The sequence below is a fragment of the Aulonocara stuartgranti genome, assembly GCF_965226115.1.
Source record: "Aulonocara stuartgranti genome assembly, chromosome: 6".
Taxonomy (NCBI): Eukaryota; Metazoa; Chordata; class Actinopteri; order Cichliformes; family Cichlidae; genus Aulonocara; species Aulonocara stuartgranti.
Window position 1 is genome coordinate 32,374,789 of NC_138944.1, and position 22,040 is coordinate 32,396,828.

Consider the following 22,040-nt stretch of genomic DNA (forward strand, 5'->3'; position numbering starts at 1 on the left):
ATTCAACACCATCATTCCCCAGCAACTCATTCACAAACTGGATCTGCTGGGGATCAGCACCTTGCTGTATAACTGGCTGCTAGATTTCTTGACAGGAAGACAGCAGATAGTACGGGTCGACTGCAACAACTCCAGCCCAAGAACACTGAATACGGGGGCTCCCCAAGGATGTGTGTTGAGCACCCTTCTCTTTACTCTGCTGACCCACGACGAGATCTACTACAGGGGTGAAGTTAACCATCTGGCAGAGTGGTACAGCAACAACAACTTGTCCCTGAATGTGGAGAAGACCAACAGCGACTCTACTTCCTCTGCAAACTGAGAAGCACAAGAGATTCAACCCCCATTATGAGCACCTTTTACAGAGGCACAGTTGAGAGTATCCTCAACAGCTGCATCACTGTGTGGTATGACTCCTGCACTGGGTTCTGCAGGAAAAAATGACAATGCACCTGCCTCATTTGGAAGGTCGTCTCCATTACAGGTGACCCCACTCATCCCTTCAGCAGCGTCTTCAGTTTGCTGCCATCAGGAAGGATACTGAAGAGCCTCCGGGCCAGAACACACAGACTGAGAGACAGCTTTGTCCATCGGGCTGTCAGGATGCTGATCATCTCTGAATTGAGAAGGGGGGCCCAAGGGTACATCTTTCGCCATCCTACAATGCTATGATTGTAGCCATTCCCCACTTTCTGTGAATGGTACTCATGGCCATTCTTCAGTAGGCTTTGATTAGTTGTCATTGATCAATGCTCATAAGAATTTGCATACTAACAATCATGGAACTAACCCCCCAGCACTTTGTTCATTCAGTGGTGCTAGTTTCTTCCCTATGCAAATGTACTGTTTATAAGGTTGGGGAAACCTGCAGTCAGCTGAGACTGAAGAAGTCACTTGGATGAGTGACGAAACGTTTCTCCAACTGAAAATGTCCAGATAAACAGAATCAACCTTTTGGGATTTACTTACCTGGATGATTAAGCACGCATCAAGATGTTATTTTATTAAAAAGTTTAAAATGTTAGCAGAAAAAACAAACATTTTTGCAGCACAAACCAGCACAAACATTTGACATCAATTTTGTTTGATTCCATTAATGTGGGGGGGCTGGTTGACCTCTGTTGACCTCTAGAAATTTTTGTTAATTTCTTCAAAATGATAGCGGCACAAACAAAAATTTTTGCAGCACAAACCAGCAGAAACGTAGCAGAAACGCAGCACAAATGTAGCACAAACGTTTAACAACAATTTTGTTGGATTTGGGTAATGTGGGGGGGCTGGTTGACCTTTTGACCTTTACCTTTTCATTAATATATTTAAAACAGAAGCAGCACAAACGACAATTTTAGCAGCACAAACCAGCACAAACATAGCACAACTGATTGACACCCATTTTGTTTGATTTAATTAATGTGAGGGGGGGTGGGGGGTGGGGGGGGGGCTGGTTGACCTCTTATGACCTCTAGTAATTTTTATTAATATCTTTAAAATGATAGCAGCACAAACGAAAATTTTTGCAGCACAAACCAGCACAAACGTAGCACAAACGTTTGATACCACTTTTGATGGATTTGAAGAAGGTGGGGGGGGGGCAACTTCACTCACTGGAAGACTGCAATTGACTCACACTCTCTAACTACACAAACAGACTGCATGAATTCAGATACCACCATGTAGTATTTCATTTATTATGCTGTAGTAACAAGTGGTACACTTACTGGAAATGATATTTGCAATGGTTGACTGATATTTGCAACATCTGCAAATTGTAAATATCATGTCAAAAATAGAAACATTTTAACTTAGACTAAACAAATGCCTAATGGCAGCTAACAAGCATCTGTTGGTGGCAAGCTTGTTAGCACTGACATCGTCATTGTGGCTGATGATATTTTGTACTTATGCAACAGCTTTTGGTGGATTTTTTTTCTCTACAGCTCTTATAGATAACCATTTCCCGGTAGTTCAATTCTGTTGAATTGTCTGTTTAGCTATCAGTTATGCTCATCAGTTCCAGTTGCCCTTATGGTGCAATCTGATGATATCAGTCCATGTACCTGAGGAGGAATATAGTAGCACAGTTTTCAGCGTGGATATGAAAACTACTTTTATTTTTCTTGTAGAAAAAGTTCTCTCTCACAAGTAACTTTGTAACATAGGCATGTGTGCATATATGGAGTATGAGCATCAGAATGATGCATACATAGCTGATAGTTGAATATGAGGTATTATTGTGTTTTTCATGTGATGACTGCTAAGCAGGAGCATTCATGATGACTTATATGTTTCTTTTTATCTCAGTTCACATTAAAGGGACAAGCTGTGTGTCATTTTATTTGTTTATTTGCTGAAAACGTCTTCAATAAAGGAGCCCTCTCTCAACTTCAGATGCATTTTAGGAATGGACACATTCTTCAAGACGGCATGCTGACATCCATTTTGAGGTCCCAAAAAAGAAAAATGTGAATAAAAATATCATAAAAGTAAAAACAAAAAACAATATGGTAGGATTCAAATTTAGAATTTTTGAGTATTTTATCAAGTGTGCTATAAAGAATTAACTACTGAGTTAATAAATTGTAGTTGCATTTTATTAAATTTATGACAGCAGCCATGCCTGCCCTGTAAGCATCCTGACAGATTACTGCCTGCTGTTTCGTGTCAAAGCACTGTGCAGATATCATTTGGGGCCAGGGGAATTTTTCCAACCTCAGAAACGAGTGTCATATTTTGCAGTGAGTTTGCATTTCCAGGTAGGTCAGCCCTGGGCAACATTTACTTTGTATATTCATTTTGATTTCTTTGTTCTCTTTAGTCATGCAATAAAAATCAGATAAGGGCAGCCTGACGTCTACTTCGATCACACAAACATTACATAGAAGTAAGTCGTGGATAGGTACGGACTTTGAGCTTTACTTTACTTCATTACATATTTATATTTATTACATAAAATTATACTACAGTATATTTCAAAATAACTAACCAGTCAAATGTGACACGTTTGTGATCTTTAGAATCCCCGTACAGCGTACAAACAGAGGCAACCACATTTTAAGCACAACTTTAAAAATAAAAACATTTTATAAAAGTTTGGCCTTATTTGACCCGAAGAAGAGATCAGATGCCCATATTATTCCCTAAAGGTATACTGTATATACTGTGAATTTAAACAATGGCAGTAAGAAAACCGTTTTCGATACCTCTGCACGAATGATCAGTTTCATCAAAACCTTCTAGGAAAGAATTGAGAAATAGCAGAATATTTTTTGACATATAGTCTTTGTTTAGGTTCCCCATACAAATATTTAGTACGGGTTTGTATATTTCATTTTTAAAACGTTAATTAAAACACTAAATACATACATTTAGGATACTTTGTTTCTAATTGTAGTGTTTGGAAAATCCTCACAAGCGAACAGTTGGAAGTGTTTGGAGTGAAAAATATCAATTGTTAGAAATTTGTTCTAAATATAATTTCAAGATGATTTCCTGCCGACTGAGTTCATTGCGAATAAGCGGAAGAGACTGGATTGACGCGGGCGGTGCGCAGACTCGGCGTGACTTCAGGTAAACTCTGCACTGGGAGGTCCCCTGTCTGCGACCACACCGTTTAGGAACTCTTTGGAGTTTATCTGCGTAAAATCTGTTTATAAAGACAAAAGCGTAGAAGACCGCTTTTCACAAACAAGCGGATGGAAATCAAGGAACAACGCAACCTACGTGGGTTTCCCGTGTTGAATAAACTTTCCATCCACGCTTTACTTCGTGCTCCGATTTAATGCCCAACAAAAACAGGTGAGCACAGAATGATGTTATTACGTGAAAGGATTATTCTGGAACAAAGAAAAGTTCTCCTGATAAGACAAAGTCGGCTTGCATGCTTCGAGAAATTTCACCGAACGCGGAAATGATGGCTAAACGCCTACATTTATGGTGTCTGTAGTTTTTCCGTCTGCATAGCGGTTTCCGTTTGATCAGCAAACGTAGAGGGGGATTCACAAACGGCACACACTGCCGGTGTTCTGGAGAACAGGGCAATTCTAAATGTTAGCTGCACGAGGCTGGACACGGATGACCCATATGTAGGTCGAATGCTGATTGATTGATAAGTGGGCCGGAATAAGGAAGATCAACACAGATCTAAAAGTACAGCATGAAATGCACAGGCAGTGGTGGAGTGCATATTTTTTCATTGTTTTTGAACCCTCTTTTTCGCTTCTGTTTTTTGTTTGTTTGGACATCACTCATCTGTGCAGCTAGACTAACACTACACGTTGACTTCCTCATTGGAGTGTGGTGATCTCTAAAATGGGAAAAAGGCCAAGAGTTGCTCCTAGGCTTAATATTTTGTTATAAACAGCGAAAACAAGCAGAACTATTGTACACATCTGATTACCACAGTTTTCAAGTGTTATATTACAAGTGGAAGTGTTCTCTGCATTACACTCTATGAGTGTCTGTAGACTGCTTTCTGTCTACATCCGCTCCAGCATAAAACAAGTTATCAGGTTCAGTAGCCTATGTAAAACATTTCACTGAACCTAAAATACAGAATCTTTAACAGTGTACTCTGGACAGGGGCGTTTTTAGCGTTTTTAGCCCATTTCTGGCTAAAGCACCCCCAAAGATTTCTTACTTTTTTGACAATATTTGGTACAGGATATTGTCTTTTTTGTGTGTGTGATACACTACAAAAAATATAGAAAGCATGCAGTACTTGGTTGAGATGTAATATTTTAACAACAAAAGTATAGATACCCCCCTCCCAAAATGGTTTGTTCCAGCTCGCCTTGCCCCTGCTCTGGCTCTTGTGCCCTACGTGGTGTGCGATATTGCATATTTTGGTATCGATCCGATACCAAGTAAATACGGGCCAGTATCGCCGATACCATTACCGATACTTTTCAATAAATAAGGTGGATGCCTCATTGAATTGCTAAATCACAATTAATTTTCATGACCTTAAGTGTTTTTTGTGATTTTTTTCCTTTTGTATTATTAATTACTTAAAACCCAGGACATAATTAGGAGAAATCATTTATTTATAATTAAATAAAAAAATGCTTTATTATTGTGGCGGGCCATGGTCTGCGATGCTGCTGCAGAGGAGATGGACTCACCTTCACTGCATCTACAATGATGCCTCACCGGCTTAAAACCTGTGTGCTGCTTGTGCTGTTGTTGTTTTTGGTGTTGATGTGTACAGCTGGCAGCAGGATGGCTGCAGCCATTAAATGTAGGCTACAGTTACAGCAACCGGGTGATCACTGTAAGGGTGGACAGCGCGCGGCTTGGGGTGAGCCGGAGGCTGGTGCGCCAGCGGGACCTGCCAAGCTGGAGATGAAGGTCGAGGTGCGCGGGGGTCCTGCCTGGCCCTGAATGCTGTCCGCCCAGCTGCCTCTGAGCCCTGGCTCACTTCCACTGCTGCTGCGCTGCCGCTGCTTGCCACATGGGTGGCCATCAGGCCAGCTCCCGGGCTTCCGCTGGAGTCGCGGGCGACCACCAGAGTGAACACTTCCCTGTCGCTGGGCCGGGGCATGGGGCGCCGATGGTCCGGGCCGATTCCCTCGCCTGCTCGCGGGGTGGGGTGAAGCGGGCGATGGGGGTATGTGGCAGGGCGTGTTCTGTGATGCCGCTGCAGGTTTGGTGGTGGTGATGTGTACGGCTGCCAGCGGGAGAGCTGCAGCGGTTGAATGAACTGTTACAGCAACCGTGTGATTATTGAGCGCAACACCGAAATATAAGGGGGGGGGGAAGCAAAGTGTTTACTGCTGACACAGGAGCGGCGAGTCCAGCGACCTGGCTGTTTCGTTTTTGCCGAAAGCACAGCATAGCATAGCAAACAAGCAGAACTGTCAAACAAAACATAACATCAAAGAATCGATCTAACCAGGCTAGTATCGATCCGATACCGATCCCGACTTGGGATTGATACTATCGATATTTGGATCAATCCGCCCACCACTAGCCCTCACTGCCAGACCGATAGTCGCTGAGATGCAGAGGAGCGGAGGTGTAAGTGCCTGCCTTAAAACAGGACATATTAGCTGCATTTAACCTTCAGTTACTCTTTATATAGTTAGGTAGGAGTCAGACCATGTTTCTTTTTAGCTGAAAAACATTACACCCGGGTAACCTGCAGTGTTGAAAACGTGTTTTCCGATGATGTTTGCTACCCTACAATCCGTCCTGCTCTGTAGTAAAATAAGCGACAGTTGACGGTCCTGTTGCTCCCATTGAAATGTATAAAGCCTATTTAAAATCTAAAACTTAAAAGTGTCTGTAGCCTGCTGTTGTTACCACTGTCCTGTTTGAAAAGGAATGAGAGAAGCCGGTTATTTTGTCATATGTGCCGATATTAAACCCAAGGTACTTATCAGCTAACTGACTGCATTCCCATTAGCCTTAACTCCTGTTGTGTGTGTGTGTACAGAGAGACAGTCACGTTCATAATGGATATAAGGAAGTTTTTTCAAAAAAGTAGCCACATTTAGTTAAAAGTGTAAGATCAAATTATCCGTCAATAAAGGATAATGTTGGATCAGTGTTTCAGTATTTATATCTTTTATTAGATGTTCATGTGTTTGGTTATTTGCCTTTTGGTTGAAAGTACATTGAGAAGGGACTTTAATAGTGATTTCAATAGTATTTTTTTCATATTAATTTAACTTTTTTCATTCAATACAATCTATTTGTGTATGATTGTCAGTCCAAAGAGGGAGAGAGGAAAGAGGGGAACGTGAGGAGAAAGTACAAGGTCAGGAAGAACCAGGTAAGAAAACAGACAGGGAACAGTGACAGGCACAACAGAAACTGTTAAACTGCTTGAGAGAGTTGACCACGAAACAGTGATAGATTTTCCAACCTCAAGGTGAGGCGACATAGGTTAAAATGATATAAAAAATCTGCAGAGCCATATTAGTAGTATCTGCAGTAAAGAGCTTTTCATACATTGTACCATAGGCACAGTTGTCTCCATTTTTATAATTTTTTTAATTAATATTTTGTACATTTCAAGGACTCTTCTATTTTTGGAGTGTATTTTTTATGTATCTGTATTATATTATACATACACTTTAAAAGTGAATCTCTGTCCAAAAAATGCATTCAGTTTACTTTTTACTCACTGTGAGCATCATTCATTATTCTCCCCCAGTAATTAAGGTTAGGATATGTATTTTTTTTTTATTCCAATTAGGGCTGGGCGATATGACCCAAAATTCATATCTCGATATTTTTTAGCTGGATGGCGATATAAGATATATATCTCGATTTTTTTTTTTTAAGCCATAAAGTAAGAACAAAAAGAGAGTTCTTAGTCAAAGCTGTGTCCCAGATGTCACACAGGCACTTTTATTAACATACAGCACAGATGTACATGAAAAATTACTCAAAATTAAATTATGAGAATTCATTAAATAATAATGCTCCATAAATAAAAGAAAACAAGGTTGTTTTTGTGCTAAACAAAGAGCTCACAATTGTGCAGTCAAAATGTAAACTAAAAGACGCTGAGCGTAATAACAAAGACAGATTTCACAGCTGCTCTGTTCCCAAGTTTTACTGTGTGACTGATAGCCTGGAGTTTGAAATCCGCTTCATAACCACCTCTCTTACAGGTGCCATTTATGGTCCTTATACACACACAATACGGTAATATTACGTTGATGCACAGTACGTATCACTCCGCGAAGCTCCTCGGTAGCCGTAATGCGCCGACAATCTATCAAGCGGTGCAGCTCCGTAGCTTACCAAAGTCGTACTCAAACATTTTTGACAGATTGCTGAGCGCCGTGTACCACATAAAATCGGTTCGCGGCCATCAAGCACAACCAGAATTCATACATAAGGCGCGCTATCAACTTTTGAGAGAATGAAAGGATTTTAGGGTTAGCGCTGTTAGCTCGTTAGCATGTTTAGCTCGTTAGCACGTTGACGCCGTCCAGCCCCACGCATGGGGCGATGCGCAGTAACTCGTTAACGGAGATTTGCCGTGTCCGTCTTGTCGCTGCCTGCACGTGAAGCGATGGGGGAGGAGGGGGAGTTGTCTTCAGTGAAGGCGAGGCGGAGTAACGTTGCGTAGAGACAAAAGTGGACGAAAGAGAGGCAAACTTGCGGCTCCACAACTATAATTATAACGTAACATAGACTATATCGATATAAAGGATATTGTCACATCTTATATCTCGTATAAAAATATATCGATATGTTTTAAAAACTCGATATATCGCCCAGCTCTAATTCCAATCCATTTTTCTTTTGCAGCATTTAAATAACCTTTGTCAGATTTGATGGTTTTGATACAGACTTTTCAAAAAACTGTTTTGGTTTTCTTTCACAAATGTGGGGATTAGATTTTTTTTTAGAATTGAATATTGATTTATTGATTAGCATTCAAATATCTCAGTGAAAACAGAATAAAGATCTACCACAAAGCAAGAAACCAAGACAAGGCTAATGAAAAGGTATTGGCTGAAGCATATGCTTATTAAATTGTGTTAAAATGTACAAAACAGTGATCTCATGTTTTGAGACTTGATGAATTTAAGAATCTTATTATTTAATAAAGAAATTTGCAGACTTGCACAGAGATGGTAAAATTATGATGACTGATAACGAAGACGAAGACAACAGTCGATGAGGACAGGGAGGAACAGGGGTTTAAATGCACCAAGGAGACAATCAGAGAGAACTCGGGACAACTGGAGACATTTAGGGATACAGGGACTTACAGAGACAGGGAAGAAGTCTCATTGTGACAAGTAAAGTTTATCTTGCTTGGCTGGGCAGCTCTCCTGGTGCTCAGCACCCCCAAAGCCCTGATCCTAGAATCGCCCCTGACTCTGGATGTTGCTTCTGTATTGACTGTTAAGATATTTGACTTCATAAATGAATGGCAAGGGTAGAGGGTTTTTAGAAATTGCCAAAGCTTTCTGAGTCATTATCTACCGCGTATGTTGCAAAAAAAATTTTCCGAATGTGACCCTGCCCTGTAACATAGAGATGTACTGAATGTGTTTTGGTTTTGTGAAAAATTAGTTTTCAAAAAAGAAACTGTGAAATACATGAAGTTGACATCAAGTGACGATGAGCTGGTCCTGATGTTTCTGAACCAGAAAAGGAAGAAAGAGATTCTGGCTATGTCTAGTTCTCACCAGAAGCAACCATCAAACCATGAGATTTTCATCTGAGGAGGCAAACAAATAGGTTCAGTGAGCCGATTGACCCCGAATCGCGTCTAGCTGTGTGTCTGAGTTAAAATAGAATTATTTCCGAATTGTATATTCAACACGATGAGCGCATTTGTTGCCAAGTGCAGTGGTCTGATTAGGTTAAAGCTGTTTATTCGTGTCCAAAAAAAAAAGATAAATGTCAAAACATTGTTCTGTGTGAATGGCTGCAAGAAAGAAAATAGGTGAGGCCCAAATAAATTTTTAACAAGAAATATTCACACAAATATTACACATCTGGTGTGTAAAGGCCTTTTGATAGCGAATTTGGATAGGTAACTGAGGATAGATCTGCACAGCAGTCCCACCTGACTGCTGTTTTGAGCTTTTCAAGGGCCAGCCACTCAGAAAGGTAAGCGTGTCCTTGAGAGCAATGGAAACAACTTCTTTCAGACATTAGATTAATTGGGTGACCACACTAAGGCCCAGTACGAAACAATTATTTGAACTGTGAATCATGCGGCGCTCCTTTATCACATTGAGAGTAGGGGCATGCATCGATCAGTAAATCAACAGCTTTGCTTCTATGAGCGGCCGTCTCGTGCCAAACGGGTGCAACGTCTGCATTGCTGTTGCTGTGGCACCAAAACTGTTTGTCAGGCTCCCACTTTCTTCACTTGTGAACAAGACCCAGAGATACTTGAACTCCTCCACTCCCGGGCAGTGACTCGTCCCTGACCCGGAGTGGGCAGTCTGGCATTTTCCTACTGAGGACCATGTTCTCAGATGTGGAGGTGCTGATTGTCATTCACACTTAGCTGTGAACCCCTCATGAAGCCTGCAGAACCACATTCTCTGCAAAAAGCAGATATGAGAAATTGAGGGCTACAAAGCTGGAAGCCTTATGACTTTAGTCAAAGGAGCTTGCAAAGAAAAGTGTCTGGACTTCTTTAAGTTACTTGAAGACGTTTCACCTCTCATCCGAGAAGCTTCTTCAGTTCTAAGGTCAAATGGTGGAGAGTCCCAGATATAAACCTAGTGGGAGTATCCCCCCACAGAGGGACAAAGGACCCCCTGATGATCCTCTAATCGCCTGAGACAAGGTGTGAAACTGGGTGTGGGTCCCAATCAGCCAGAGTTTCGGGTGTGTTCATTGTGCAACCTGGCCCCACCTTATCATGCGAATTCCTGAGATCAGATGGCCCAGGATGTGAGTGGGCGTTAAGTAACTTAAAGAAGTCCAGACGCTTTTCTTTGCAAGCTCCTTTGACTACGATGACCTGGATGACTGAGAACCTTCACAGACCTTATGACTTTAATTCTGTTATTTATTAATTTGTGTATTGCTGTGTTATCAGAATACGTGCTGTACAAGTTCTCGCGATAAAATATGTTTCCTTTCTCTGTAGTTTTCATGGACAAGAAGAGGCACCTAAAAGGCATCTTCATTTGCATTGCAGCAGCAGTGATTTTCATCTTTTTCTATCTCAATTCCAACAAAGTGGTTAGGAACATTCCTTATCAACCAGCATCAGCAGAGCCACGTTGGGAGGATCCAGGACCATATCATGTGGCCTACCCACGAAACTACAAATTCATCATGGATGACACGCCTACATGTAGGACCACAACTCCTTTCCTTATTCTGATGGTTCCTGTTGCACCCGGTAATGTGGCAACTCGAGATGCCATCCGGCAGACGTGGGCAAATGAGAAGCTGGTTCTGGGTCAGCAGGTAGAGACTGTCTTCATAGTGGGCCTCCCTGGTGGAAGTGATGCTAAACATCAGCAAGAGAAGCTTCAGCAGGAGAATCAGCTGTACCATGACCTGATTCAGAGCAACTTTCAGGACAGCTACTATAATCTGACTATCAAGACTATGGTCATGCTGGAGTGGCTGGCTGCACACTGTACTAAGGCTTCCTTTGTCATGAAGATCGACTCCGATGTTATACTCAATGTCCCGAATCTGGTGAAACTGTTGGTGGATCCTAGCACAGCTAAGCAAAACTATATGACTGGGCTGGTTTGGTGGCATAGTCCTGTTTTAAGGAACCCATTTATAAAGTTCTACATGCCTCGATCTGTGATTGCTGAATCAGAGTACCCCCCGTATCCGCTCGGCTTTGCCTACGTCATGTCACTAGACCTTCCTGGGAAGATCTTGGGAGTGTCACCTCAGATCAAACCGATCTACATTGAAGATGCTTACCTCGGCATGTGTCTGAAACGCCTGGGCGTATCTCCTACTGACCCTCCAGAAGAAACAATGTTTCTTGTCAATCCCAGCCATTCTCTGAGCAGCTGCAGTCTTTCAAAGCTGATCGCTTCGACAACAACAAGCATCTTGCAAATGAATGACTACTGGGAGAGGATCAAACGGGGAGTTCAGTGCTGAAGGTTTTCCAAAAAGAGTGAGAACCTGAATTTGGCTAATGGATAAAACAAAAATGAAATATTGCGTATTTATTATGTGGCAAAATGGAGATACTTTTGTTACATCTTGCCAAATCTGATGATTAGGCCAAGTTAACAGAATTATTTTTCTCTAAAAAAAAAAAAAGAAATAATAATAATAATTACAAGTTAGAACTTTGTGTTTGGTGATATTGAAATATTGCTAAATTGGCAAGAGATGAAATGATACTGTTCTCAACTTTTTATTGGAATCAATCAGGCCTTCTTTGTCCTCAGCTCAAGTAACAGATGTTTAATTTACTTTTATGTCCTCTTGTATTTACCTTCTCCACCTCTTTTGTGTTTCTGTACTTTTTACCCTCCGGCCTGTGTTCGTCTTTATATTTGTTGTTATGGTATGGTTTGATATTTGCTGTAGAACTTCCAACTGACGAGATGATAAGATGACATTACTGTGCAGTTGCTTTAACAATAGCTAAACATCCAAATGACCACAATCCATAATTGTTAATGAAGTGTACTGTTTTGCTATGGTATTTTGTTATGATGTAGTCGACTACTTAAGTATATTGTAATAGCCCTGCGCTGTTTTGATGTTTGTTTTAATGTGTATATTTACTATAGATTGTGCATGTTGTTGATTCTTTTTTTTCTTTTCATTTGTTTGCTTGTTTTTTTTTGTTTGTTTGCATTGTAAACCAGCTTAGGATATAAAAGCTGTGGTGTGTTTCTTAGAGACAAGTTTTTTACATGGACTATGTCAAACTAAACTGATCTAAACTAAACTATGGGGCATGTATGATCCTGATGTGATGCAATATACGAAATGTACCATGACTGTAAAGAAAAAAAATTGGCCAGTACTGTGAATTCTACAGTTGTAGTTTGTCATAGTTCCACAAGATGGACGACTTTGATTCTATAAAATTTAAGCCACAAGTATGTTTAACGTGCTGCATATTTTTTAACCTCACTGCTTTAAATGTATGATCTAAGCTTCCTTCAAAACACAAAATACTAAAATATTATATTTAAAAAACTAAACAAAACAACAACCTCATGTAATACCTTCCAATAACAATCAGTCGCTGATAGGATTGGTGTGCTGGGCCGGGCGGACTGCTTGTCTAAACCCCAGAGTGAAGGAGAACATCTCCTGTGTCTGGGTGCTAATTGCCCCTATGGGGGTGTTGGTGCTTGACCTGGGAGTATAGAGTGTTTATGGGTAGTGTGAGTGTACAGTATTCATTTCTGCATGTCTTGATGTTGGGTGTGTGAGGAAGGGGAATGCATGTGTGTGGCTGTTTGTCTATGTCTGTGTCAGGTCTGGTCTTACACTCCACCTCTCTTAGAACATCTCAGGCTCCCCCAGGAGCTAAAAGCACAGGGTTGTCCCTGCGGTGGTCCTCCTGGAGCTTTCATGGTGTGGTGGGCTTCTCCATGCCTTCTTCAGATGTTGGTGGGCGGGACTGTGGCTCCCCACATACACTGTTAGACAGTTACAGTGGGAAACCTTATGAACACAAGCACACTCCTGCATGGCAAGACATGTTCACACAGATGTACAAGCAGGTTACTCACAGACACATGTCATCTTGGGCTGCTGCTGCCTCTAAAAATATCTTTTATTATTAGTACTTTGTTCAGTAACAACATCACTGTTATTTATGTTGGTAGTTGCTCTGGTTTCTCTGCTCCCCCCTGCCTCTTCTCAACAACTGGCATTTTTTCTCTCTCTCTCCCTCTCTGTTAACTTTCTCCCCAACTTAACTTTCTTTCTTTTTGTCTTTTCCCGTCCAGGTCTCTTTACTATTATACCATAGAGGATGGTATCAAAGGCTTTAGTTAAGACTGAGAAATAAAAATTGCATTCACATTTGCAGTTTTGTCTTCAAAAACTGCAGCATAAAAGTAGCTGGAAACATGCAACAGAAATTGGCAGTACTAAAGAGGCTGAACACAATAGCTGTGGGCTGTGTTCACCTGGATTGTACTTACATCATTAAGGAGGTGCATATCAAGTTGTTCCATAGGTTATGGCACAGGATTTCAGAGGAGTGTTGATATGGTGCAGCTTTCCCACTGAAGCATAAATCTTCAGTATCAGTGAGCTTAGAGATTTTCAGCTCTAACTCAAATGTTGTGAAGCTGTGCACTTTGTTAACAATGGCAAAGAAAGGTGATATAACTCACCACTTTTATCTTTCTTGTCTTTTTAGGGAACTTGTCCAGAGCATCTTTCCACAGAAGAAGATCTTATTTCATTCCTGGTTTCAGCTACTGCTTCTATTTTGTGTTTTGGCCTTAGGCTTGTGTTACACCCTGTCCAGCCGCCCGCTGTCACTATGGCAGAGCTTCCCACTGCAGGAACAATACCAGTGGTTTTTAAACCAGAACAGTAGGGTTAATGCACCTGCTTACCGCATTCATCCCAAAAACAAAGTTATATTAAACAAAACCACTGAACCTTCGACTGTGCGATCTACCTCCCTCCAGTACCACCAAGCCTATCCACGCAACTACCATTTTCTTATGGATAACACAGAGGTTTGCAAGAACAAGATCCCATTCCTGGTTCTCATGGTTCCAGTGGAACCAAAAAATGTGGCAGCTCGGGACGCGATCCGCCAGACATGGGGCAAAGAAAACATAGTTCAGGGTGAGGTGGTACTCACTTTATTTATGTTGGGTGTCTCTAGAGAAGATGATGTTGAGAAGCTCAAACAGGAAAATTTGCAGCACCATGATCTGATCCAGAGTGACTTCACAGACAGTTATCTAAACCTAACAATCAAAACCATGGTGATCATGGACTGGCTAAGTACACACTGCCCTGCAGCAGCCTATGCCATGAAGATTGACTCTGACATGTTTCTGAATGTTGACAATCTAGTAATCATGCTAAAACAGCCGGGCATCCCCAAGACAAACTACCTGACAGGGATGCTTATGTGGAACAGACCAGTCGTTCGTTCCAAGAACTCCAAGTGGTATGTGCCTGAGGAATTGTATCCAGAGCCTGAATACCCGACCTACACACTGGGTATGGGATATGTCTTTTCTAATGATCTTCCAGAGAAATATGTGGAAATTTTTTTATTTGTATATTTTAAATGTGATTTAGGGTTACTGGGTTGTAAAGATGAAAGTGAGCTACTGCATTACATTTAAGGTTTTATTAAGAGCAATATGCAGGGAATTTACATTTGCATTGACCAATGGTACCTGGCTCCTCAGTTTCCTGTGGGACATTTTAATACTTGAAACATAAACTACTTGAAGGTATCCCAGGCAAGGTTTAATAAAAACTCTACAACTGATGCTTGTGTTTCAGCCATTTTGGCAGGGTTGACGGACGGGGTGGAGTTGTTTGTACAGCACAAGTTACCACATTACCTGGGGCTATCACCGTTGCCTGTGTGTTTGGTTTCCAGATACCATTAGGGTGCACTTAGGGGTGTGGTTATAATGTAGGCTAGAGGCACAACCTCACAAGCACACACAAAAAAGGGGTGAGAGGGGAGAAACAAACAGACAAATCCACTACAACTACTGATGCATTAGTGAAAGAATTCAGCACTTCACTTACTTCTTAAGGGTATGCGGAGCATTTTGAGAAAAAAAAACTTGAAGTTACTTAAATGTGTTTAGAAATAATACAGCTGGGGTTAAGCTTTAAAGTGACTTCTAGTGAAAGGTGTGAATATTTTAAAAGATTATAAGGTTCATTTTACATATTAAATTATATTTAAATTAAATGGACTGTTCTTATTCATTTGAATGTAATTAATATGTTTTTCCAAAACCTGAACGTTTCTCCGGTGGTTGTGAGGAGTGTCATTCACATACTAGAGTCTATGATAATACCACAGTAGAGCACTGTCTTGTTTTTTTTTCTATCAGTGGGAAATCTGGGATCCTTAAAAGTCCTTAGAAGACAATTCAATGTGCTGAGCACTTTCAATGCTTTTAGACTATTCCTTTGTTTTAACTGTCTCATTGCATACATCTGTTAACTTCCTCTTGTGTCTTAGTCCGTCCCACCTGAAATAAGAGACACTGGCAGTAAAGAGTCATTAAGTCAAGGTTCACTGTACATCTTAAAGAAAAATGCACCTTAGTACGAGGGTTCTGATCTCAAAGATGGACAGCATTTAAAGGTTAAAATGGACTTGAAGACTGTAATTGATTCACGCTCTCTAATTACACAAACAGACTGCCAGAAACAGACTGCTTCCACCATGTATGTAGTACTTTATTTAGTATGCTGTAGTAATGAGGGATACACTTAGTGGAAATGACATTTGCAATGGTTGACTGGTTATTTGCAACATGTAATGCCTCTGATTATTCAAAAAAAAAAAAAAAGGCAAAAACTAAGACTAAACACATGCCTATTTACATTTAACAAGATGTAGAATATCAAGTTTTATTCAAGGTCTGAAGTGTTGGGTTTGATGACGCTTGTACATCTTTGCCCACTGTGTAGTCTCATAGCTTTACTGGGCCATGATGGCGATCTTACATTATATAGTTGCAGGCAGATAAAAGAATTGATTTGTTGTTAAAGATAAAGAAAATGTTCTGCATGTAAAGAAAAGCATCTCACTCTCAGTTTGACATTTGTAGACTAATGTGGGCAAAATCTAAATGAAAATTTTTAATGTCATTTTTTTTTGCCTGTCTTGTCTGGCAGCTTCTTTGATTTTCGTTAACTGGGACTATAAAAACTCTGCCATCCATGGATGTTACTTTGACATGTACCACCTACCTAAGCATTGTTGCAGACTATTTACACTCTTTAATGCAAAAAGTATTCTGTGATGACCGTGACCTCTTTCAGCAGGATAATGCCAAAAAGGAAAAACGGTATGGTTTGAAGGGAAAAACAAGTTGGAGGTGTTAACTTTGCTTTAATCAAACGCACGACTGTGAATTTGGCCAGTGAGTTTTCCTGTTTTATGTATGTGGGTTTTTTTTGTTTTCTTGTTTGTTTGTTTTTGTTTGTTTTTAAAAAAACAAACAATTGCGCGGATGTCATTTGCTTCCAACGTCAGAAACGGTTATTAGTTTTACACTGACGTTTCCTTGTAGCTCAGAAAACCAGTATTTCAACTACCTGTCAGGTGGGCCACTTACTGCCCACGTCACCCCTACTTGCGACCCGTATATCGACGTGAAGAAATATAATACAATTTGGCACTTGAAGCTACTTTTCTTTTGTTTCTGGGTGTTGAGTGCGATGTCAAAATAAGTTCTTTAAAAAGCAAAAAAAGTATTTAGTATGAAGGCAATATGAGCAGAGAGTACAGACATGTTGAGCGGTTCGCTGTGTTAGTTCAGTGAGAGTTATTTGTAAATAAAGCAATTTTTACTGGCAGTAAAATACGTATGTGTACACTTATATCTTCATTTTTTATTTTTAATACGAACAAAATTATAGCAGAGGTGCTGCCACGTGTCTGGCCAGAACGAGAGCACTAATTTGTTTACTTGGTAGTTCAAAGAAACGCTTCAGTTAGTTAAGAGTGAGAAAAAAAATCTTGCTTTCACGTTTCTAGTTTTGCCTTGTTATACAATATTTGAAAATATTTCAAGTTCAAGTTCAAGTTCAACTTTATTGTCACTTCAACCATATACAGTTTAAAAATACACAGTGAGGCGAAACAACGTTCCTCCAGGAACCAAGGTGCTACAAGACAAGTTAGTGCAAAAAAAAAAAAATATATATAATATATCTAGTAATAATATTGTGCAAAAGAGCATTTACAGGTTGGTGTGTGCGATGGTTTGGTGGTGTAGGTCAGTGTGTTTGCGCTTGTGTTGGTTAGTCAGTCCAGTCTCAATGTTTTGAGGTATTTGAGTTAAGCTGAGTGATAATGTTAGTGTATGTGTGTGTGTGTGCGTGTTTATCAGTCAGTCCCTTTTTGCTGAGGAGACGGATGGCTTGTGGAAAAAAAGCTGTTGCACAGTCTGGATGTGCGTGCCCGAATGCTTCGGTACCTTTTTCCAGATGGCAGGAGTGTAAAGAGTGTGTGAGAGGGGTGTGTCCGATCAGCCACAATGCTGGTGGCTTTGCGAATGCAGCGTGTGGTGTAGATGTCCTCAATAGAGGGTAGAGAGACCCCGATGATCTTCTCTGCTGTTCCCACTATCCGCTGTAGGGTCTTGCGGTCTGATATGGCACAGCTCCCAAACCAGACAGTGATGCAGCCGCTCAGGATGCTCTCAATAGTTCCTCTATAGAAGGTGGTCAGGATCGGTGGTGGAAGCCGGGCCTTTCTCAGTCTTCTCAGAAAGAAGAGACGCTGTTGGGCTTTCTTGTGCAGGGAGCTGGTGTTGAGGGACCAGCCGAGGTCCTTCTCCAGGTGTACGCCCAGGAATTTGGTGCTGTCAACGATCTCCACAGAGGAGCCGTTGATGCTCAGCGGTGAGTGGTCGCCTCGTGTCCTCCTAAAGTCAACAACCATCTCTTTTGTCTTGTCAACATTCAGAGACAGGTTGTTGTCCTTACACCAGTCCGTTAGTCTCTGCACTTCCTCTCTGTACGCTGACTCGTCGTTCTTGCTAATGAGACCCACCACGGTCGTGTCATCAGCGAATTTAATGATGTGATTTGAACTGTGTGTTGCTACACAGTCATGAGTCACTGATGATGATTTGTGGGTGTTTTTTCGGGGTTTTTTTTGTTGCTGTTTGTTGTACTAGTGCCAGCAGTAGCACAGAGCTCATTAAAGTTTGAGAATTCCAGAGTAAGTAAGGAAGTGACTTGACTGGGCGGTGCTCAGACTCAGGGCGTGGAGTTTACCTGTTTGATCTCCCTGTGGTTACACGTTGTAGGAACTCTCTGAAGTTTATCTAAATTCAAATGAAAAGAGAAATAGAAGAGCGCTTTTCACAAACAAGCGGATGGAAATCAAGGAACAACACAACCTACGTCAGTTTGTATTCCCGTGCTGAATAAACTCTCCATGCACGCTTTACTTTGTGCTCCGATTTAATGCCGAATGCAGGGGACAAAAACAGGTGAGCGCTGATCGCTGTTAATGTGACAAAGCATAACCGGATTCTGGAATAAAGAAAAGCTCTTCTCTTTAAGACATAGTCCACTGACATGCTCCGAGGAAGCTCACAAAAAGCGGAAATAGTTGCTAAAAACGTACATTTATGGTGTTTATAATTTTTCTTTAATTTTCTTTATTTTATTTTTCCGTTCGGTCGGTGAACAGACAGGATGGCTTCACAAACAGTAAAAACCGTGCAATTATTTTTTATTGTAATTTATTTTTTAAATGTATTTATTTATTTATTTATTTCCGTGCAAATCTAAAGGTCAACTACAGGTCGCTGGACGCAGATGACCCAAAAGCAGGTTAAATGCTGATTGGCTGCTAAGAGGTCCGGTTGTGCCAAGGTAGGTATCCCCGACATAATTTGTTCCCCCTGAGTCGGGAGCACGCGCTGGGCTGTCCAAGTCACAGATATCCCACGTACTTGATTTTTAATTCAAATACGCTTGTTATAAGGACTTTTTACTCCTTTGAAGACGTTAGCTCTTTATACATTAAGATTACAGTGGGATAAAAATAATATCATGCTGATCTTCCCACAATCTGATTTTCCCGTCCAAATACGGACAAATTGTCCCACGTATACTTGATTTTTATTTCACAAACACGTCTTATAATGACTTCTTACTCCTGAGATTTTGGAGGTTGTACCTCTTCATACAGTTAAGTTAGAGGGGGATACAAATAATTATGTGGCAAAATGTCCTCGTGATAGTAAATAATCTCTAACAGGTGAAAATCAATAAATATATCACTTTATATTGTAATTCACAAACTAAACAGTAATGTAATTTTCCACTTTTTCTCTAAACTAAAACATCACGACTTCCGCGTCGAGTTAGTTTTAATGGAGGCGGAGTAAACTGGATCCTTGCTCCAGGTGCAGGGGAAACAGGTTCTATCGGGGATGTCTATCTGATCTCTCCGACGTCTATTCCTTATACAGAAAAACAAGCAGAACAGGTGTGCCTATGCGATTGCACAGTTTCTAAGTATTTTTAAGTTCATTAAAGTCCAAGAATTCCCGTAGACTGCTTTCATTGTACACTTGTTTGAGCATAAAACAAGGGAAGTTGCCAGGTTCAGTATGCAAAACATTTCACGGAACTTAAAATTCTGAATCTTTAACAATATACTCTAGATGTTGTTCCTATATTGACTATTAAGATAATTTGGCTTCACAAATGACTGGCAAGATTAGAAAGTTTTCTTTCCTTCTCTTTTTTCAGTGGGTTGTCAAAAAATGCCATTATGTATTGAGCACTTTCTATCTTTCTATCGCCCACAGCAAATGGGCGATAGAAAACCAGTCGGTGCCTACGACATTCCCGATATGCGCTGGCATGATGTCGGGGCAGCATGAGTACGAGTAATTTTTTATTTATTTATTTTGCCCCCACCATGATGCCGCCCCGGGCAACCGCCCGTGTCGCCCGTATCAAAAACCGCTGCTGCCCTCTAGAGTGAGCTGGAGGCCACCACTCAATGAAGTCTGCAGAATACGTGCTGTACAAGTTCTCGTGATAAAATATGTTTCCATTCTCTGTAGTTTTCATGGACAAGAAGAGGCACCTAAAAGGCATCTTCATTTGCATTGCAGCAGCAGTGATTTTCATCTTTTTCTATCTCAATTCCAACAAAGTGGTTAGGAACATTCCTTATCAACCAGCATCAGCAGAGCCACGTTGGGAGGATCCAGGACCATATCATGTGGCCTACCCACGAAACTACAAATTCATCATGGATGACACGCCTACATGTAGGACCACAACTCCTTTCCTTATTCTGATGGTTCCTGTTGCACCCGGTAATGTGGCAACTCGGGATGCCATCCGGCAGACGTGGGCAAATGAGAAGCTGATTCTGGGTCAGCAGGTAGAGACTGTCTTCATAGTGGGCCTCCCTGGTGGAAGTGATGCTAAACATCAGCAAGAGAAGCTTCAGCAGGAGAATCTCCTACTGACCCTCCAGAAGAAACAATGTTTCTTGTCAATCCCAGCCATTCTCTGAGCAGCTGCAGTCTTTCAAAGGTGATCGCTTCGACAACAACAAGCATCTTGCAAATGAATGGCTACTGGGAGAGGATCAAACGGGGAGTTCAGTGCTGAAGGTTTTCCAAAAAAGGTATTGTTTATAGGATTTTGGATCAATGGAGTGGGAACCTGAATCTGGCCAATGGTTAAAACAAAAATAAAATATTGCATATTTATTATGTGGCAAAATGGAGACACCTTTGTTATGGTACATCTTGCAAAATCTGATCTTTAGGCCAAGTTAATATAATTTTCTTTCCTTTGAAAAAGGTCAATATATTTAACTGAAGCACAGAGGTTGTGAGAGGCTTTTTGTCAGGGGTTAGTATTAAGAGTACATTTATATATTTACATGTTAGATCTTTGTGGTGATATTGGATTTTCAAATGATAAAATGATATTGTAATCACTTTTTATTGAAGTCAGCCAGGCCTCCTTTATCCTCAGCTCAAGTGTGAGATGTTTAAGTTACTTTTATATCCTCTTGTATTTAACTTTAGCTCTTTTGTCTTTCTGTACTTTTTACTCTCTGTGTTTGTCTTTTATATTTGGTGTTATGGTATGGATAACACCAAAGGATATACATATAAATAAAGGATATATAGGATTTAGGATATAAATGCTGTGGTGTTTTTCCTAGTTCATGTAACATACTTGTTTCTATGTCAAGTTAAACTGATGTTATCTAAACTATGTTGCATGTATGATCTTGATGCAATGCGATATAGGAAAAGTACCACGAGTTTAAACAAACTGGCCAGTACTGGGAATACAGTTGTAGTTTCTCATACTTCCACAAGATGGCAGACTTTGATTCGATAAAATTTAAGCCACAACACTCCTAACCACTTTAAACAACAACAACAACAATTTTTATTAATCTGCTGCATATTTATCAACCCCACTCATTTAAAAGTTTGATGTAAATTTCTTCAAAACACAATTAAAATATTTACATTAAATAGAAATCATTTTATGTCTGTTTAAGTCCAATTGAAGTTTTTCATTTTTAACCAAAAATCCAGCATCAAAGAAATGTACTATGTGGTGTTTGTTTTCCAAATGAATGGAAATTTTGAATTTTTAAGGTAAAATATATAATTGTTAAACTACTTTTAATTACATTTACCTAACATTATCTGGCCATATATTTGAGAACAGTGACATTCGTCTAAAACGAGACAATTTTAAAATACAACTTTTAGCATTTAACAGACATCTAAAGAAAGGTTTAGCTCACACAGAAGGATTTAGGAATGCTGACTTGAACGCATCAGGAAGCTCGGGAGGAATGCCAGGAACCTCTTCCTCATCATTGTGTCAAGAGGAGCAACGATGCTGAGGTGAAA

The 22,040-nt window shown here is 40.5% G+C and overlaps 2 protein-coding genes and 1 long non-coding RNA gene across 5 annotated transcripts; all 3 read left to right on the forward strand.

The window, feature by feature from the left end:
- The first annotated feature begins 1,595 nt into the window (after nt 1–1,595).
- Nucleotides 1,596–15,863, forward strand: LOC309708498 (beta-1,3-galactosyltransferase 2-like). Of its 2 annotated transcripts, none has more exons than XM_082536606.1 (2): nt 1,596–3,567; nt 13,808–15,863. In XM_082536606.1, the coding sequence occupies exons 1-2, from the start codon at nt 3,482–3,484 to the stop codon at nt 14,757–14,759; spliced, it is 1,038 nt and encodes a 345-aa protein (XP_082392732.1). In that variant the 5' UTR covers nt 1,596–3,481; the 3' UTR covers nt 14,760–15,863. The 2 variants fall into 2 exon arrangements, with proteins under 2 accessions (XP_082392732.1, XP_082392733.1); XM_082536607.1 differs by lacking the exon at nt 1,596–3,567 and adding an exon at nt 12,634–13,160.
- Nucleotides 3,479–12,530, forward strand: LOC309708500 (beta-1,3-galactosyltransferase 2-like). 2 transcript variants are annotated; one of them, XM_082536610.1, is made up of 3 exons: nt 3,479–3,795; nt 6,710–6,772; nt 10,580–12,530. In XM_082536610.1, the coding sequence occupies exon 3, from the start codon at nt 10,585–10,587 to the stop codon at nt 11,566–11,568; it is 984 nt and encodes a 327-aa protein (XP_082392736.1). In that variant the 5' UTR covers nt 3,479–3,795; nt 6,710–6,772; nt 10,580–10,584; the 3' UTR covers nt 11,569–12,530. The 2 variants fall into 2 exon arrangements, with proteins under 2 accessions (XP_082392736.1, XP_082392735.1); XM_082536609.1 differs by lacking the exon at nt 6,710–6,772.
- A 2,453-nt stretch (nt 15,864–18,316) lies between the features above and the next one.
- LOC309708501 lies at nt 18,317–21,615 on the forward strand. Its single transcript, XR_014277284.1, has 3 exons — nt 18,317–18,614; nt 18,921–19,002; nt 20,208–21,615. It is a non-coding gene; the product is annotated as an uncharacterized lncRNA (long non-coding RNA).
- Nucleotides 21,616–22,040: the final 425 nt, after the last annotated feature.

Coding starts and splice junctions, on each gene's coding strand:
- LOC309708498 (XM_082536606.1), top strand. CDS start 3,482: ATGATTTCCTGCCGACTGAGTTCATTGCGAATAAGCGGAAGAGACTGG. Junction 3,568..13,807: donor CAGACTCGGCGTGACTTCAG/GTAAACTCTGCA, acceptor TTGTCTTTTTAG/GGAACTTGTCCAGAGCATCT.
- LOC309708500 (XM_082536610.1), top strand. CDS start 10,585: ATGGACAAGAAGAGGCACCTAAAAGGCATCTTCATTTGCATTGCAGCA.